Source organism: Anopheles funestus, chromosome X, assembly GCF_943734845.2.
Source record: "Anopheles funestus chromosome X, idAnoFuneDA-416_04, whole genome shotgun sequence".
Taxonomy (NCBI): Eukaryota; Metazoa; Arthropoda; class Insecta; order Diptera; family Culicidae; genus Anopheles; species Anopheles funestus.
In genome coordinates, this window is record NC_064597.1 from 10,749,254 (window position 1) to 10,768,536 (window position 19,283).

The 19,283-nt window shown below is 40.5% G+C and overlaps 2 protein-coding genes across 5 annotated transcripts in view; one reads left to right on the forward strand and one right to left on the reverse strand.

The window, feature by feature from the left end:
• Positions 1 to 19,283, forward strand: part of LOC125763367 (kinesin-like protein Klp10A) — an 83,889-nt gene that overhangs the window by 60,384 nt on the left and 4,222 nt on the right. For 2 of the 4 annotated variants that reach the window (XM_049426466.1, XM_049426455.1), the window contains exons 3-10: positions 3,542 to 3,771; positions 6,612 to 6,659; positions 7,519 to 7,678; positions 14,415 to 14,512; positions 14,841 to 15,394; positions 15,478 to 15,724; positions 15,818 to 16,477; positions 16,545 to 16,719. In XM_049426466.1, the coding sequence (XP_049282423.1) occupies positions 3,542 to 3,771; positions 6,612 to 6,659; positions 7,519 to 7,678; positions 14,415 to 14,512; positions 14,841 to 15,394; positions 15,478 to 15,724; positions 15,818 to 16,477; positions 16,545 to 16,719 (2,172 nt within the window). The remainder of the gene's footprint in view (positions 1 to 3,541; positions 3,772 to 6,611; positions 6,660 to 7,518; positions 7,679 to 14,414; positions 14,513 to 14,840; positions 15,395 to 15,477; positions 15,725 to 15,817; positions 16,478 to 16,544; positions 16,720 to 19,283) is intronic. The other 2 variants (XM_049426475.1, XM_049426486.1) reach the window with 2 other exon arrangements.
• LOC125763452 (uncharacterized) lies at positions 9,603 to 14,408 on the reverse strand. The gene is made up of 4 exons (XM_049426671.1): positions 11,426 to 14,408; positions 11,213 to 11,351; positions 10,872 to 11,145; positions 9,603 to 10,800 (listed from the first exon to the last, which is right to left on the reverse strand). The coding sequence occupies exons 1-4, from the start codon at positions 11,583 to 11,585 to the stop codon at positions 10,483 to 10,485; spliced, it is 891 nt and encodes a 296-aa protein (XP_049282628.1). The 5' UTR covers positions 11,586 to 14,408; the 3' UTR covers positions 9,603 to 10,482.

The following is a 19,283-nucleotide window of genomic DNA, read 5'->3' on the forward strand; positions in this document are numbered from 1 at the left end:
AATGGTGTAAATAAAGGCCCAACAAACAACTATAAAAAGTATTTTCGTGTACGAGATCGGGCCTGCAGACAAATATGCATTCTTCTTACCTTTAGTGATGGAAAAATTCTTGTTTGTATTGAGAAGCTTCTATGTGTTTTTTTTAATTAGAGCTAGAAGGCACAAAACTTTTTTAATATTTTTGTTTACTCGAATAAAAACATAAACATTTTGATAAAATGTTATTGGTATTGGGAACATTTTTCATCTAAATTTTTTTTTTTAATTTTTCTTTTGTGGTACAGTATGAGATAAATCCTTTCACAGTCGATCGTACCACAGAATATAATTGGTTAAGATCGACCCAAAATATTTTTTTGTATCAAGACTTATTTTACTACGTAGCAGGAGCCAAATATTGATGTTAGTTAATTTATTCTTTTTTTTTTAAATAATTGAATGAGATTTCGATGTATTGACTTATTCCCAGCAGAATAACAATATTCCGTAATTTTAATGACATATTAAAGTAAAAAAAAAATAAAAAAGTAAAGTAAAAAAAAGTTAAACGTCAAAAGAAACGTCAAACTTAATTTTTTTAAAGTGTCATAAAAATCAATATTTTATATTATGTTCGTATATTTTCAATATCGCTAAACTTTTCCAAAACTCACCAAAAACCGGTCGTTTTAGTGAAAAATTGATATCGGAACACGAGACAAAAATAATCTTCTGGCATCTCTTTCTGATTGTGTCATACACAGTTAATTAGTTACAGTTTATGTTGTTTGATAGTAGTTTTAATTTCTCGTTTAAACAATATTAACCAAAAAGAAAATGAACGGATAGAAGGAAAGACAGAGAGAGAAATTAATATCCATCGATGACACGGTGTGGAAAGTTACCGTGTTTCACCTGAAGGAAAAGAGTTACGAGTTTGTTTTTTTGTTGTTATTTTTGGTGCCGGTATTATTTTTTTTCTTTCTTTCTTCTTTTTGTTTTTGGGCTGATGAAACTACCGAAAAACCCATACAGACAACGTAACAGAAATAAAATAAAATTGAACTGAAATTGAAACGATGCGAGGTCCGGGAAAAGGAAATGTTTCACTCGGGGGGGTTTATTTTTTCTTTTGGTTTGTGGTAAAGCGGTGTGTAATATTTGTTTGGTGGGACCCCTTTTTTTTGTTGGTCGATAGTCAGGAAATGGTTGAGAGGAAAAAAGCTCCCCCCCCCCCCCCGCCTCCCTTGGGTGCGCTGTGAATTATTGATCAAATATCGGTGTGGAGTAATGGTTGGAATGAATGATAGAGACCAACACACACTTCGGTCGGTAGTGGAAAAATTAGAGCAAAGTTGCAATAAAGTAAGTAAGGTGGAGGAAAGATGAAGAAATTAAAATACTTTCATTTCTTTTGACAGAAATTAAAGACAATGAAGTGTTTTTTTTTCTTTGGTTTGTTTTCACTACTGAAAATATATCCTTTACTAGGCAAGAAAATTAAAAAAAAAATCTTTTATAAATATTCTTTTTTGTTTTTTTTTGTTGTAAATCAAAAAGACAAAAAAAGGATAAGGATAAAGAAACAAAAGTAAAAAAAATAAAAATTTAATTTAAATAATATTAATATTTAATAACAGAAGGTATCATAAACATTGAGGAAGTCGCACACAAATCATCACCAAGGACAACACTAACATACATACATACCGAACAGAGACGGGAAGTAGAAATAAAGGGACATCGTACATGGGGTACACCCGACCTTAGTCACCCCTGTTTATGGTCATATTGTGTTGTGCTCTGTTCCCCACAACAACAACAAAAAACCCGTCAATTTCGTTAAGGTCCTTAACATCGCGCTGTCATCCGTATCCGTATGCGTGTTGTCTACTACTGCAGCAGTAAACATGGCTGTAGTAGAACAAGATACCACGAGAGAGAGAGAGAGAAAGATAGTTATATAGAGGAGAAGAGTGGTATGGGCACTATTGGACCCCAGTTCCACGCAGCTGTCCAAATAAGGATTCACGGTTGGTTTCCCATCAAAGAACCCTCCGCGAATCAAACACACACACACACATAAACAAACGGTCCTTATTTGTAGTAAAAATGGTGGTTGACTGATGTCTTCTCCCCCACCCCGCCATATCTGTACGTACGCGAAGTAGTTCCGATGGTGGAGAGTGTCCTTCAGGACACATTGTTTAATCCGCAAAACCCGAAACAGTCGTCCTCGTTAGTTGGTAGACAGTGGACGGAAAGTTGCGTGTGCTCGTTGTTTTTTTTTCTAATAACAAACTGCTACACTTCGAGGGAATTGTTTCAATTAAGAAAAGACAAAAAACCCCCCACAAATCCATGATAAAGCATCATCATGGTACGGGGGTCATGTACTTAGTCCATACGGAGAGTCGTTGGAAAGATCACATCGTGCGCACGTACACCAAATATGGTGTGATTCAATTGAAAATCGAAGAAGATCGGAACTGGCGAACCCCCTCGGATCCATATTTTTTTTTTTGGTAACGGTGTAACGGTGAAAGAATTACCCGTGAAGGCCACACCATCATCTGGCTCTCGCTCACACCCACACACACGATAGGATCACACACACACGACGGATCACTGCACATCCGTGTCATCGGGTCACTTCATCATCCTCTTTTTTGTCCGCCGGCACTGTATTTTGCCCGTTGACCCTTCCTGTAACGCATTGTAACGCATTGATATTGATGATCGACACAGAGATATAAAGATTGCAATCGAAATAATAACCAACTGGGAGGTGTGTGTGTGTATTCGGGTGAAAGGCAGTAAAAGTGTGTGAGACACACAGTGAGAGAGCTGCGGGCAATATGCCGCTGGAAGTTGATCCGCAGTGTTTGTTGTGCACGTGGGTACGTCGGCTGGGTTTTGGCGAATTTACGAACCTCTCCTCCCTTTGCTAAGTGCTGATCAATTCCCCAACGACGCAGTTACGACGAGAACTCTCAACGCGGTGGACACCCCACTGTATCTCCTCGTTTTTTTTTAACACAATAGACGCGAGTTTTGTGCTGTGACTTGATCTAACAAAATTGTGCCGATTAGCAAGCAAATCATGCTGTGGTTTAAGAAGCGACTCAGCACACTGTTCGGTGGTGGTAAACGTACGACAAAGCGAGAAGACCAAGGGAAAGGTACTACAGCGGAGGATGGTGACCGTGCTGTACCGTCTTTAGAGTGCACTAGTGAAGCAACTTCATCAACAGCTGCTGCAACAGGTTGTTGCACCAGTACGGTTACCACGGCTACCAGCTCCTGTGAAGCAGCAGTCAAACCACCGGCAAAGAATCGACTACCGAAGAAGCATCCGAAAGCAACGAGCATTCGGCAGAAGAAGAATGGCGAAGATAGCGCTGTCCGCTGTGATCAGTGTACCAACGGGAAGCAATGTAAAGAAACAAATAACTGGTGTCTTAATCTCTCAGATCTCTTTACTAATGTATGATTTATTTTTGTTGAAATTTTTAATCTAATTTTCCTCCAATTTTTTTTTCATTTTCTTCAACACCTCCAGGCCGCATCCATACGGCGATCGTGTCACGGTTCCACGAAGCGACACGCTCCGTCACGGTCGAATGGTACGAGCGGGGCGAATCGAAGGGCAAGGAGATCGAGATCGATATGCTGCTCGAGCTGAACAAAACCCTCCAGCATCAACCGCAGCAGCAGCACACGCTGGAAGCGGTACCGGAAACGAGCAGCGAGATGTTACGGGAAACGCCCGCACCCGCCAACCTAGCACGCGTAAGTGTCCGGATCGGCTGGATCATCTCCTTAACTTTCATACACTATATCCGTTCCGTTGTAGCGCAAACGTGGATAACAAAAATGGAAAGGAAAAAAAGGAACTATTTCATTTTTCTCCCATGTTTTGGCTGGTATCCAGTGTTGCATTATCATTAAAGCGTTGCAAGCATCAATTGCTCACGGCAAGATGTCGAAAACGAAAATCTCAAAATTGAGAAGGAGAAGTTCCTCAAGAAAAGAGACTCCAGAGGTACTTGAAGATCTCTTTTGTTTGGTGAAAAATTGGTTCAAATATCATGCCTCAGGTTTCCAAGGAATTCTGCCAAAAAGAGCATCAAATTCGAATTCGCACTAGAATTGAGGTTTCTTTCTGGAAGATCTAACCAGATATTCGTAAAACCTTGAAGAAGCAAACAGAAATCCAAAACAGAAGGATTTTATTGATCCTGTTCTGACTCTCGTTTGTAATTACTGCCTTTAATTTGGAGATCAGTGAAATGTGGAAGTATTTTTTCCAAGCTGGATACAAGTGTACGCGAGTTCTTCGTCAGTATCATTCGTTCACTCCCTTAACTATTTGAAATATTTACATCATGGCTGATGTGGAATGGATAATTCTAATATAAGTGATGATGTTACACAAAGCAAGCGTAAGCTTTAATGCTATTATAAAAGGATGTGAAGGATGAAAATTTTGATTTCCAAACTATAGTGATCTCTTTATCTGAGATGTGCTCTGCATAGAGATGAACGTCAGTGAATGATGATGAAAGGGAGATATGTAGAGGGCGCTGCTGTTGGTGTCCTGCTTACTCACAAAATGAACACTAGACGAACCAATAGGTTAGTTTCTATTCTTAGAACCTGCAGTTTGGAAGGGATAAGGTTTTGAGCAGCGATAGTTCATTCACGCCTGGTTTTTAGCAAGGACCCCTAGATGGAGCAATAGTAGTTGTTGCTATTTTTAGAATCTTAAGCTTTGAAGGGCTCGTAGGGAACACATTAGAACGCATTAGAACACCACTAGATGGAGCAACAATATTTGTTGCTAATTTTAGCTTCTTCTGTTTGGAAGGGTTTCAAAAATTGGGATAAGTTGCTTACGCTCTCAAGTTATTAATTGTTTCGATGAAACGCGCGAAGGAATGACTTTTCTTTGATATTATTTCTAATTGATCTATACATATTTTATTTTCGATTTCATCTGTTCTCTCCAGCACTAGAACATGATTTGAAGAAGGCCAACAAAAAAAAGTCTTCACCCAAAAGTGCAAATCGCTAATATTTGATAAAATCGATTCGCGAACGAAATGCGCTGTCTTGCAAGTGAAAATTTTTAACCCTCCCAACAAAAATTGGGCATAATATGCACGTGCTTCTTTATAATCACCATTTTATTTTCGTTGTCAAAACAAGCTACAACGTACCCCGCTCCGTAGCCGAGGTCTGCTTTCGGTAGCTAAGGTACCGCATCCTTCCGGTTAGCCCGTTTTGTGCACGGTCACCACGAATCCATGCTTTGGGGCCGCGCACTCCGGATGCAAATGGAGAGAGCACAAGCGCGCTTTGGCGTAGGAAGGATCCGCGCATATCCTTGCTTTTGATATGAGATGTTGTTTTTTTTGTTCAACAAACTGCCAAAAAAATAAACAAAAACGATGCACCCATGGTAACCTGCTTGATTCAGGCGAACAAAACGTTTTGTTGCTTGCAAACACCGACCCCGTCGCCCGAGGAGGATGAATGAGAGATGGTAGTGCAGGTTTGGTAGGAAAATTGGGCCGCAGCTAGATAGAGTTGTACATCCTTTAAAAAGGAGGAAACGCCAGTAAACCGCCGAATACGAACGCGAGTGCACGCATTTATTTATTTTTGTTTATTCGTCTGGTGAAAAATTAATATCCTTCTTTTGAGTTTTTGGAAGATGGTTGTTAGTCTACTGTAAATTAGTTTGAATGGGTAGAAGTTCCTTCAGTGATACACTCGGTTAACGTTTGGTGGTCGTCTAGAAGGCAATCCAGTAATCAACGTTGATTGTGGTGCAGTGTCGCAACATGTTTCCAATATACTTTGAAATCAATTTCCATGATCCTGGTCAACCGTTGGCCGCCAGTGTGGTACGCCGCGTACGGCGAGTTAAGCGGAAGGATATTAATAACAACGATCGTAACGGTCGTACGGTCGGCGATGCACCACCAAAGGACATCGCAGACGATGATGGTGATGAGGATGAGAAGCATCAGATTAAGGTAGTAGCCCGGGGAGAAAAAAGTCTGAAGAACTTGAACATCTCCATTTGAGTCTTCGAGAATTTTCTGTGGAGATCTTGTCGAAGAATTTTCGAGTCGAAGAATGTTCTGTGGAGATCTTGTCGAACAATTTTCCAGTCGAAGAATTTTCTATGGAGACCTTGGGGCAATTCAAGGTATTTCTTGGAAAATGGTAGTCTAGACAAGAATTGTATTATTCCACCTCAAGCTTCGATCAAGCGATTAAGGAGACTAATGACCTAATGTCATAATAGAAAGGTGTTTTTTATTTTAACATGCTTGATAATACTCCTTTTACAGTTCGTTTGTTTCATCCTGTAATAAGAAATTAACCATATGTTTCTGTATCTTTCTCTCCTTCTCTTTGTTCCATTTATCTAATTTCATTACAAAACCCGCCCGTTATAATTTACTAAACGTGCTATAAAACAAACCTTTAAAAAAAATCTCCCCCCTTGGTTGTTCTGTTTCGCCATCATTACTATATAACCTTAAAATCCTACCAAAAAAAAACATTCGCACTAACCCCCTTAACCTGTAATTCATCAAACAAAACATCCCGATTAGCGTTCGAGTTCCGTCGAAGATGAAGAGGATTCCCAGCCAGAACAAACGGTAGGCGGCTAGAAAAAATCATACTAAAAGCTCATCAAAGAACCACCTCTGCATTACGTATCTTTACAACCTTTCGGCACTATTTTACATCTCCGCACACTCACACGCGCACTGCCGACTTAGTGTGCACCGAATTGTAATTGCTTTTTTTATTTTAGTTATTACTTTCATTTTGTTTGCTTATTGTAAAAGGGAAAAAAGAAGCTTTACCGATTGTTTTTTCTTTTTCTTTTTCAAAGTTTTCATATTAATAGTAGAATCGCAATCGAAAAAGAAAGTAATGTCAGGACTTTTCCTAAGAGTAACTTTTCAGTTGATTTAAAGCATAAATCATTTTCCCAATGTTTCTATCTTTTCTTGTTTCCTTTCTTAGAATGCTGGAATGGTTTTTTTTATTTTAAAATGTTCGATTGGTTTTGGATTATATTTAGCTTGTGGTTTCACTTTTTTCTGTTGCAGTTTTCTTTTTCTTTTCTAGTTTCATTTAAGTAATACGCATTGCTAATTGGTTTTAGTTCCTTCCGGTTTCCTTCTTTTTCGTCTTTGGAACACCTACAATACACACACACCCAGCTGAGTTTGCATTCTTTGTCACCTTTTTGGATGTGTTTTCTTTTTTAGAATATGTTTTATTTTGTTTTCTTTTTTAGCAACAGCAAAACAATAAGAAAATTTTATTATCAATTTTACTAATCCTTTCTTTTTGTTTTCTTTTCATCTCTCGTACGCGCGTACGGATACATTACGGAAACCGGTATGCTGGGGCTGTGTATGTTTTACCCTTTTTTTTTCGCTGGATGCAACAAACAACCATCGATCAACATCTGCAATCAAAACACGGTAAAATCCGACGAAACAGAATCCGACCCAAGCAATAATACGCTACAATAATCTAATGGCGCAACGTGCCGAATCGGGCAAAGCTGGACAACCGGTACCGTCGGCATACAATCGGGCCACGATCGTCACCGGTCAGTCAAACCGTCCGGAGCAGTCCGGTACCGGGCGCACCACCAATGGTAAATACCTTCTGTCTGCTTAACATCTGCATTACGATTAGCGTGTGAAGTAGTAGTAGTGCGACGACACTGTGTTTTATTCATATTTTATCTTTACCACCTAAGAAACGTGTCCCACCTGCTGAACGGAATTGAAAAATATGAAATTAATTTCATTTCAACTGTGTGGTCCAGACGCAGTACTATTTATGAAGGTATCGCTACGAGTAGCGTGGGAAAAAACCCTAAAAAAGATGAGTTTACCTACTAGAGATTAGTTAGGAACTGTTTTCATGGAGTATTACCCGGACAGTAGCAACTAAACTAAATACAGTAGAACGTCGATTATCCGGGATGCTCGGGACCGGACTGATACCGGTTAATCGATTTCCACGGATAATAGTCCTTTAAATATTAAGGTTATTTCTTTTGATGCTTAAAATGATTCTGGATGAAGCAAATTATTACCAAATAACAATTAAAAATTAGAACATGAAAAAAAAAATCATTTCAAATACATCGTCTGGCAACGATTTGGTTAATTTTAACCAACCTGACATCAGTACAAATGTTTACCACGGTTAAAGAGCTGTCAATTTTCAGCGCACGGTTAATCCGCCCACCGGTTAATCCGCTCGCCGGTTAATCCGCCCACCGGATAATCGACGTTCTACTGTATGTGGTTTGGAAAAACTGTCTAGAGCAGAACGACTGTTTGGAATTAATACCCTTCAATTCGTTCCGTTCTAGTTTTGCTAAATTTTACGCCCTTGAATTCGTTTCATGATTGCGGGAAAAATATTCACCCAAGCACACGATATTTACTTCATAAAAGGAAAAACAGTTTTTAAAGCAAAGTACCACGTATATGCTCGTGGTCATCATCATAAAACTATCGGCTTATAGGGTTAGTGAATATGTCGAAGGGAAAGGTCATTGAAATATACTAATGACTCAAGGGGGGGGGGGGATGGTAAAACCAGCTAACCTAGACTAGTTCCAATAATTACCGTTTGTTGCACATTTTCCCTTTTTCCATTTTTATTTCCTTTCTTCTATGCGACAGGACATGCACACAAAAGCTGCAATCCTTCCCACATCATCATGTGTACAGGTGTGTTCAGTGTATGCGGGTGTAATAATAATCAGTGAACAAGGTTCCATTTTTTGTTCCAATCATCATACCCACAAAGCATTCTTTTTTTTTTTTTGTTCCAATGGTGACGCGAAGCAAACAAGAACGTTTTTTTGTTGCAGATTCTATTGCGCCCTCTATATTGGGACGTGTGTGTTTTCCCTTCAGAAGTTCAGAACGGATGTCAATCGGTTCTGGTTTTACCTAACCTCCCCCGTGTGAAGGGATAAAACATAAATGACTTGAAAAACGTGAACCGCCGGGTCCGCTCTTTACGCTCGTTGTGGTTCTTCCGGTCACGCGCACAGATACACAGCACTGACTCGTTCTTCGTCCTGTGACCGAATTAAATAAAAGGAAAGGGGAACCACACCGAACAAGAACGATTAAAGCGAACCTTCTGTAGGGAGCGGGTAAGCGGTCTGATAATGGACAAGGCAAAAGGATAAAGGAAATTGCTTCATGGTCTCGTGTGTTGTGTTACCCACGAGAATATCTCTTGTGAAAACGCGTATGATTCGGAAAGCTCACCACGGACCAGCCGCCAGTAGTTGCAGAATCGTCGACTAGTGCAGAGGACAATCGTTGCTGGTGTTAAAATACATTATCCTTACATACGCGTGAGAGCGGTGCTGCTGGGGTGGGCTCTGTGGTTCACCGACAGGTTCGGGTAAGCTAGAGAGAGGGGTCACGGGGGTTTTGGGGGGGGTGGAAAGGAGTAGGAAAAATTGATGATGCATGTGTGTCTGTGTCCTTCGATCGAGCGGATGGATAAACTGTGTTGAGTCATAGGAAAATGCTAGGGGAGGCCAACACGCTACCGAGACTCCCCTATTGTGATCGATTTGTATACGAACCCGAGATGGAGGGCGACACAACCAGCCAGCGGAAAGTAACCTATTTTCCGGCTAACTTTGAAATTATAACACTTCATTTATGGATGGTGCAAGAGATTGTTTTCTACACACAGTTTCTCTGTCCTTTGTGTTGTCACGGTTGTGCAATGAATGGTTTGATTTTGCTTGTGATTAAATATAGCCAGACGGTCCAAAAGAAGAAAGGACCGTCTATAGTAGCGATATGACCGAAAAGCAGAAGGAAAAACGAACCAAAACAATCAACCGTGAACAGTGAAAATTGTTTTATAGTGCACTAAAGTCAGTAAAGTATGTAAACAGTGCTCTGAGGAAGTGTAAAATTGCAGATAAAGTGACAAAACGTGCAAAATAATTACAATTTGTGAAAAACAAACACATGCTACATGTAGAAAAAAAGAATGAAAAGTGAAAAAAAAATTGTCGCGCTCCGGCATAAGATTTGAACCCTAAATCGTGACGAAAAATTAGATTCTTTTCTACTCATTTGACAAGTACACTATTCATGCCCCCTGTTTTGACGTGCTTTTGTGACAGTTTTAAAGCTGTTATGCGTTACTTGCATACTTTTTCTCGTTCGCGCATTCTCCGTTCTGCAATCGTACGTGTGTGTGTGCGCAAGAAGGTTGAAAGATGGCAACTAAAGTGTGCTGTCACGCACAAGTTTGATTGTTTTAGATTGAAGATTCGATGTGTCCGACGTCGCCGGGATTGTTAACTGTAAATGCTTTATTATAAAGTTCTTAGCTTGCTAAGTGGTTCCACGTGCGGAGAAAAGTGTTGTGTTTGTCTCACTCTCTCTCTCTCGTTTTGTTTTATGCCCGTAACCATCCGATAAGTTCGTCACCGGCCATCGGTGCGGTACCGTCACACTGAAGCGAATCCGACGTACCGTCGGCGAACTTTACCATGCTCTCGATCAACCGATCAAAGTTGAGGCTGTGCGAGTTGAGCGCATTGTTGATCGTGTTCATCGCGTAAAACTTGGCACCGCTAAGCAACCGGCTAAGATACTCGATCTTCAGCTTACCGCCATTGAACAGCTCCACCAATATGGGCAACGATTTGCCGATCGCTTTGTTCCAGATCTTGCTCAGCTTCGCACTCTTCGGGAAGAGTGAAGCAATCTTCACCTAGCAGAAAAGGGGTTAAAAAAAAGATGGATAAGATGAAGGAAAAGAAAGGGTCACAATAAGCGGGTTACCTTCGCATCTTCGAGTAGTATCGAACCGCCCAGATCGGTCACGTACAGCAGATCGTCCTTCTCCTCGTACTGTGCGTCCAACCGGACGGTAATGTTGCGCAGCTCTAGGAAGGACGTCCCGTTGACACCGTTGATTGAGGTTTGAGCAAATGCGGTCACATTCGGGAAGGAAAGTGGTACGGTGGCGGACGTACGTGTAAACCTTGTGCGGGACGGATCCCAGCTAAACTCATTCAGGCCGTGGACGCTAATGTTGGACGCTACCACGCTGATCCTGCACGATAATGATAATGCGCATGTGATGTTAATGCTCAAGAACGGAAATAATGAACAATGCTTACTTCTTTAGCGAAAGCAGATCGAACGACGTCTTGAGGGTGTAGCTTATCTTCAAGGGTACCAGGGAAGGTACGCCAAACATAGGATATCCGCATCGCAGCTGACTCTTGACGGCGGTGAAGAACCGCTCCACTGTGGGTTCTGTTTTCAGAGGTGATTTCACTATAAGGATTGTACATGCTACACATTTTTACTCCACCTGGTGCTTCACTTACCATCGAAAGGAAGGGGTTCGGTGGGACTCGGTGTCGAAGGTGGTACGCTAACCGTTTGTCCCTGCGTTTCTGGATCGGCTTCCGCTGCGACCCGGTCTACCACCACCATCAGCAGCACCAGAAGGATTGCAGACACTGTCGCAACTGTTGAACGTTTCATTTTAAATGCCACGTGCGCACTTACAGCAAAAAAACCCCCCAGATTCTATTAACCTCGGTCACGTATATATAGACCTGGACAAACAACTACAGAACGCTTCACGCAACTTGTACACTCAATCAAACGGAACAATCACACCTACGTCAACGTTGTCCGGAAGCTACTTCACACCAGGCACACAAATCTATAATGACCTACTAACTCCCCACCCGTATATGCGAACCTTCGAACCTAAAACCACACTCTGTCTTGGTCTTGTTTTGCGCGCCCCGGACCTTAAAGCACGATCGGCGATCTTACCGGTTGTCTTGCGGTTTCTCGATATTCTGACGCTCGAAATCACTTTTCCACTATCATTTATACCTTTTTTTTGTTCTTGTTGTTCGATATCGTTCGCTGAAGTTGTCCCGATGTCCCGAGAAAACACACAGCACGAAGAAAGTGGTGGCTGAACTGAATTTTCGAAACAGGTTTGCCTTTCTTCGTGCTTGTGGATGCCATCTATACCCCTTCCCAACAAAAAAAACCCTATTGTTCCCTCGGTTGCTTTCGTTGTTTGGTCTTCTTTCACTTGTCTGCAGGAATCTTGCCTCCACCCGGGTTGGATTCTGTTTTTTCGATTCTCTTTCGAACAGATCCCGCGTAACGGTTATTTGGCATGAAGGGAATTGGGGTTTTCTTTTTTTTCGTATAAGATGTTACGGCTTCTTAAGCTTCGGGACGTTCGGGACTTCGAGTGCTGCAACTCTGGAGAACCTTTTTCCCGGCGAATATATAGTCCTTGTGTTAATCTTTGCTTTAGGCTTTTTATTTTGTGCCCCGGCGGGTGGAGGAAAGGTGAGGAGATCCAACATGCTGTGTGCCAATCACCAGCTCGAACTCTCTTGGTAGAAAGCTAAGTTTCTATTTTGTTTTGCTAGTGTAGCCTTTTTTTCTCCAAAAGTTGAATGCAAGGGAAGTGGGTGGTCGAAATGAAATGTAGGGCTCCAATAAACGGGGCAAAGCACTAAAGCTTGGAGACACCCATTGACCTAAAGATACCCCATTCACGAACCGGTCAGATGCAAGAACGCGCTAATCAGGTGTTTTTCTTTTTATTTTTTTGTTGGACCGAGATGGTTAAGGTACAATCGCTAAGGGTGGTAAATTGATGTATCCTCCATTAGATATCCGTTAGATTTATTACTTATATTCGAATTCTTCTAACCGGGAAACAATCGGGCAGCAATATCCAGACGCAGTGACTCAAGTTATCATCAAGTCACCATCTTACGTTGGTGGGAAACCCGTTTATGTTTGGCTCTTTCCTTCCTTTTACCAACTGGGAAGGGTGCTTAAATTCTGGTTTTAGTTTGTGGGTGGATGGATAACGTTTCGATCTCTGCAGACATGTGTTCTGAGCTGAGCTAATCTTCCAAAATATTGGGTCACCAGATGCAACGGTTTCTAAAGTAATCCCATCTTATAGCATGGGTATTATTGCAATGTATATGCCGAGTTATTTCCGCAAACTAAATAGGGATTTAAGTTTTGTCCTCTTCTGGTGTATGTACGTTCGTCAGTATGAACATAACCTCAACTTTTTTCCAAATCACTGCACTTAGCTAATCATAAAGGTTGGTAGAGATAGATCGAAATCTGATGAAAAGGGTCATCATCACGTCCCCTTCATATATGACCATGAAGTCTCTAAAACCTAATCCAGATTTCGTCACATAACAAGATCATAAGGTTAAGTCATCTTACTCTTAACTGACTCATTTAAAGATCACAGACTGTGATCACCTGGAGTTGATAAATCGAGGTTCTAATCTAATATATTGTCCTTTGTGATATTTAGTGTCTATGACGTGGCTATTGCTTGGTTTTGGTGGTGTTTGGAAGTTCACGGCTATGATATTGTCTTTCCATGATCTCTGGTCTACACACTTGATGGTGTGAGCTAATCTTGTCATTAGCTGTTGGGAACTGAACGGGGCTGTAACAGAACAAACAATAGTTAGAATTTTCTGGACAACACAAAATCCCGGTCTGCCTTCCTTTTGCGGCTCAGGGTGTTGTCTTCGGAAGTGACTGTTTCCTCAACGGTTTGGCTTTCGTCTGAGCCAGATTAATACGCTGTAGATGTGCATCCAGAGCGAAATGATTCGACCGGGTTCGTCCGATTCCCACAAGCTCTGCCAGCGAGACAGGAAAAGTTGTTGTGGGGAACGAAGGAACTCTTGGGATGAGATGGGCCGATCGTAAAATGCGCCCTCTCTGACGCCTGTTTTGGCCAGTTAGTCTACCTTCTCAATGCCTGGAAATTCCGCAATGAGAAGGAACCCAAATTATCGAGATTCTGAACGCCTTGTCAAACAGTGAGCCTAGCAACTCGATAATTTTTACAATAAAAGAGTCTCGAAGAGTCCTAAGGATATTGGTATCGTCTCAGAAAGTTTTGAATTCGTCTCATATTTTTTTTAATTCGTCCCGTAATTATATCAGGGACACATTCAACAGATTGTGGGACGAATTCAAAAATATCTGGTACGCATTCAAAAAAACTTTGGGAACGTGTCAAAAAAATATACCCTATATACAATGTAATGAAAGGAAGACAAAGACCAACAGATATCGAACAGCAGGTGTGCATGATTATATGTTATTGTTTATTAAAGGATTTTTTTTAAACGAATGCTTCTGCTGTGAGCTGTGAGTGGTCTTTACCACAAATTTACAAAAATCATTGGAATAAATTGCAATAAAACACGGTGTCGTCTACGTCTCTACATCCTTCACAGGTTTAAATTTATTTTTATTTATGCTATTCTTTTGTACTACTTTCAGCAGCCGCACGGAACATTACCAATAGCAATCACACTACACGTTCTACAATAGTCAATAGCCGAACAGAACAAACAACTGAATCCAGAGCACAGCAAAAGGTACGTATTATTTGAGGGAAGCATATAACGTATGCATTTAAAAAAAAGTTTGATTTTATCGATTTTTTTAAGCGATACTGTTGTGCACAGAAAACAAACTGAGTAGAGCTAACAGTTGATTTGTATCAGTCATTTCGTGAACGCGTGAAAAGTACCTCAGACATTCAAAAGGCGTGTTATGTTAAAGAGTTAAAGAAAATTTGTATCATCTTTTGTAATTATTGAGTTCAGATGATAAGATCGACTTTGACCACTTGTTAAATGCGTACGTTAAAATTTTCGTTCTCCAACCCACGCTTACTAAACAAGAAATAATTTCTTTTACTAGGCTCTAGGAAGAATGTCTGTCAGCAACAACGTTCAGCAGCAGCAGCAACAGCAGCAACTGCAGCAACAGCAGCAGGCGGCGGCCACAGCAGCGGCGGCACAGGTGGCCACAAACAATTCCGTGGCCGGTTCGATACCGCGCAAATCATCGTGCGTCGTTACGGTCGGCATGATGGAGGAGAACCGTATCAAGCAGCGGGACAAATTTAAGGAGATGCGCGAAAAGAAGAACGCCTTAATGAACCAGGACGGTGGTAATCCGAACTGGGAGTTTATCAACATGATCCGGGAGTATCAGAACACGATCGACTTCCGGCCGTTGGTGGAGGGTCAACCGGTCGACATACACCAGATAACGGTTTGCGTGCGAAAGCGACCGCTCAACCAGAAGGAAATGACGCGCAAGGAGGTGGACGTGGTGTGCATACCGAACAAGAACACGCTGATCGTGCACGAACCGAAAGCGAAGGTCGATCTAACGAAGTACCTCGACAATCAGAAGTTCCGGTTCGATTACACCTTCGACGAAACGTGCTCGAACGAGATGGTTTACATGTAGGTGTACCGTATTTCGCTTTCCCCTAGTGTAAAGAGAAATTATTTTGTTCTGTTTTGTACTTCTTTTTTGCTGTTGCTAGGTATACGGCAAAACCATTAGTCCAGGCGGTGTTCGAAGGCGCGATGGCAACCTGCTTTGCGTACGGACAGACTGGTTCTGGTAAGACGCATACGATGGGTGGTACGTTTAACGGGCGCACCCAGGACAGTAAGAACGGCATCTACGCGCTAGCAACCCGGGATATCTTCGAACTGCTGCAAAGCCCTAAGTACAGGTCTAACAATCTTGTCGTGTCGGCAAGCTTCTACGAAATCTATTGCGGCAATGTACGTGTCCTGGACTGGACTTACACCCGGACACTAGCGGGCACGTTATAATCATCGCTTTTTTCCTTCCTTTTTCCTTACCCCATATTGCAGGTGTTCGATCTACTGTCGAACAAGAACAAGGCCCGCGTGCTGGAGGATGGAAAGAAACAGGTACAGGTCGTTGGCTTGACGGAGAAGGAAGTTTACTCGGTGGACGAGGTACAGGCCATCATTAGCGGTGGCAGCAACTTGCGAACGTCCGGCCAAACAGCGGCCAACTCAAACTCGTCCCGTTCGCACGCCATCTTCTCGCTCACGCTACGCGTAAAAGGTAGCGCCAAGGTGCACGGCAAATTTTCCTTCATCGATCTGGCGGGCAACGAGCGGGGTGCGGACACCGTGTCGGAAAATCGACGCACCCGCTCGGAAAGTTCGGAAATCAACAAATCGCTACTGTCACTGAAGGAATGCATTCGGGCGCTCGGGCGCAAAAAGCATCTGCCGTACCGTGGCAGCGTCCTAACCAAGGTGCTACGCGATTCGTTCATCGGTAAAAACATTCGCACGTGCATGATTGCGATGATTGCGCCGGGGATGACGTCGTGCGAACACACGCTCAATACGCTCCGGTACGCCTACCGCGTGAAGGAGCTGGCCGTCATCGATCCGGACGAGCGGGTCGATCCGGAAGAGGATCTGATAGAGGGTGACGAACCGACCAATGGCGGTGCGCACAACTTTAACGACCTAGAACAGTTACGCTCACTCAACGTAAGTTTACAATTGGACACTTCGTTCGACTACGCGCGTATTAATGGTGTACATCTTTCTTCATCAGGAACACGAAATGACGATGGAGTTGTACAATCAGCATAAGGCCATATCGGATTTGCAGCAGAAGGAGGAGGAAGTGTTGGATAATCATCAGAGAGTAAACGAATTTCTGGAAAAGTTCTTGCCCGAAACAATGGAACTGTACAACCTCACGAACTTGGTAGACTACGATCAAGATGGTAAGATACAATTTTGTTAAAGTTTCAACTATTTCAGCGACTCCTAGGAGATTCTGTTATTTTTATTTGGTGAATTATCCGTATTTGTATTAGCTTCCTGATAGTAAATCGATATCGATTGTAGAGATGTGCAAAGTGAGTAAGAGTTAGATAGTAAAATGAAACGTTGTATTGAACGAGTTTCGTTCACTCACCACGAGGAGTTTTAGCGACCCTTTTTGAAAAAAAATTAAATTTATAAATGTGAAAATTTCGTAAAGCTCATTTTTAAACCAACTTTTGCCTATAACTCGGTCGGTATCCAACGGATCGCCAAACTTTAACCTGTGGTCGATAGATGGCACCAATGGCTACATTTTCTTCTTGGACAGCCATGCCCTCAGATGTCTGTGCCAGAAGTTATTCGAGGAACCAAGTTCCTTACCCTGTTTGAGAAAATGTAAAATTTTCCTCATTTTTGAGCAATGTAGCAAAAATTTTAAAAGTGATATATTTTGATGGGAATTTGTTGCAATAAGTTTCTTTTTACTTAAATAGTGCTTTAAATTAAAAAAAGAATAAAAAATCAGAAAAAAATTTCAAAAAAATTTTCCACTCGAAAATTTCATAAGGCTTACCCCTTATGATTTTTTTGGGAATTTTTGCAAAAAAAATTAAATTGTTTTATTTTAATGCCAATGGGTTGCAATGAGTTTCTTTTCACTCTAATAATGCTTGAAATAAAAAAAAGAGTGAAAAATAATTAAAAAAAAAATCAAAAAATAAAAAAAAAATGAAAATTTTCCTCATTTTTGCACCAAATTTTGTCTATAACTCGGTCGATATCCAACGAATCGCCAATCTTTAACCTGTGGTCGATAGATGGCACCAATGGCTACAATTTCTTCTTGGACAGCCATGCCCTCAGATGTCTGTGCCAGAAGTTATTCGAGGAACCAAGTTCCTTACCCTGTTTGAGAAAATGTAAAATTTTCCTCATTTTTGCACCAACTTTTGCCTATAACTCGGTCGGTATCCAACGGATCGCCAAACTTTAACCTGTGGTCGATAGATGGCACCAATGGCTACATTTTCTTCTTGGACAGCCATGCCCTCAGATGTCTGTGCCAGAAGTTATTCGAGGAACCAAGTTCCTTACCCTGTTTGAGAAAATGTAAAATTTTCCTCATTTTTGAGCAATGTAGCAAAAATTTTAAAAGTGATATATTTTGATGGGAATTTGTTGCAATAAGTTTCTTTTCACTTAAATAGTGCTTTAAATTAAAAAAAGAATAAAAAATCAGAAACAAATTTCCAAAAAGTTTTCGACTCGAAAATTTCATAAGGCTTACCCCTTATGATATTTTTGGGAAATTTTGCAAAAAAAATTAAATTGTTTTATTTTAATGCCAATGGGTTGCAATGAGTTTCTTTTCACTCTAATAATGCTTGAAATAAAAAAAAGAGTGAAAAATAATAAAAAAAATCGAAAAATTAAATAAAAAATGAAAATTTTCCTCATTTTTGCACCAACTTTTGCCTATAACTCGGTCGGTATCCAACGGATCGCCAAACTTTAACCTGTGGTCGATAGATGGCACCAATGGCTACATTTTCTTCTTGGACAGCCATGCCCTCAGATGTCTGTGCCAGAAGTTATTCGAGGAACCAAGTTCCTTACCCTGTTTGAGAAAATGTAAAATTTTCCTCATTTTTGAGCAATGTAGCAAAAATTTTAAAAGTGATATATTTTGATGGGAATTTGTTGCAATAAGTTTCTTTTCACTTAAATAGTGCTTTAAATTAAAAAAAGAATAAAAAATCAGAAACAAATTTCCAAAAAGTTTTCGACTCGAAAATTTCATAAGGCTTACCCCTTATGATATTTTTGGGAAATTTTGCAAAAAAAATTAAATTGTTTTATTTTAATGCCAATGGGTTGCAATGAGTTTCTTTTCACTCTAATAATGCTTGAAATAAAAAAAAGAGTGAAAAACAATAAAAAAAATCGAAAAATTTAAAAAAAAATGAAAATTTTCCTCATTTTTGCACCAAATTTTGCCTATAACTCGTTCGGTATCCAACGAATCGCCAATCTTTAACCTGTGGTCGATAGATGGCACCAATGGCTACAATTTCTTCTTGGACAGCCATGCCCTCAGATGTCTGTGCCAGAATTTATTCGAGGAACCAAGTTCCTTACCCTGTTTGAGAAAATGTAAAATTTTCCTCATTTTTGAGCAATGTAGCAAAAATTTTAAAAGTGATATATTTTGATGGGAATTTGTTGCAATAAGTTTCTTTTCACTTAAATAGTGCTTTAAATTAAAAAAAGAATATAAAATCAGAAAAAAATATCAAAAAAATTTTTGACTCGAAAATTTCATAAGGCTTACCCCTTACGATTTTTTTGAGAAATTTTGCAAAAAAAAATAAATTGATTTATTTTAATGCCAATCGGTTCAAATAAGTTTCTTTTCACTCAAGTAATGCTTTAAATAAAAAAAAGAATAAAAAATTTAAAAAATTATAAGAAATTGAAAATTTTCTAAGGTAATAATAGACTATAATGCTTTAAAATAATA

Coding starts and splice junctions, on each gene's coding strand:
- LOC125763452 (XM_049426671.1), bottom strand. CDS start 11,585: ATGAAACGTTCAACAGTTGCGACAGTGTCTGCAATCCTTCTGGTGCTG. Junction 11,352..11,425: donor CGAACCCCTTCCTTTCGATG/GTAAGTGAAGCA, acceptor CTCTGAAAACAG/AACCCACAGTGGAGCGGTTC. Junction 10,801..10,871: donor TACTACTCGAAGATGCGAAG/GTAACCCGCTTA, acceptor CTTTTCTGCTAG/GTGAAGATTGCTTCACTCTT.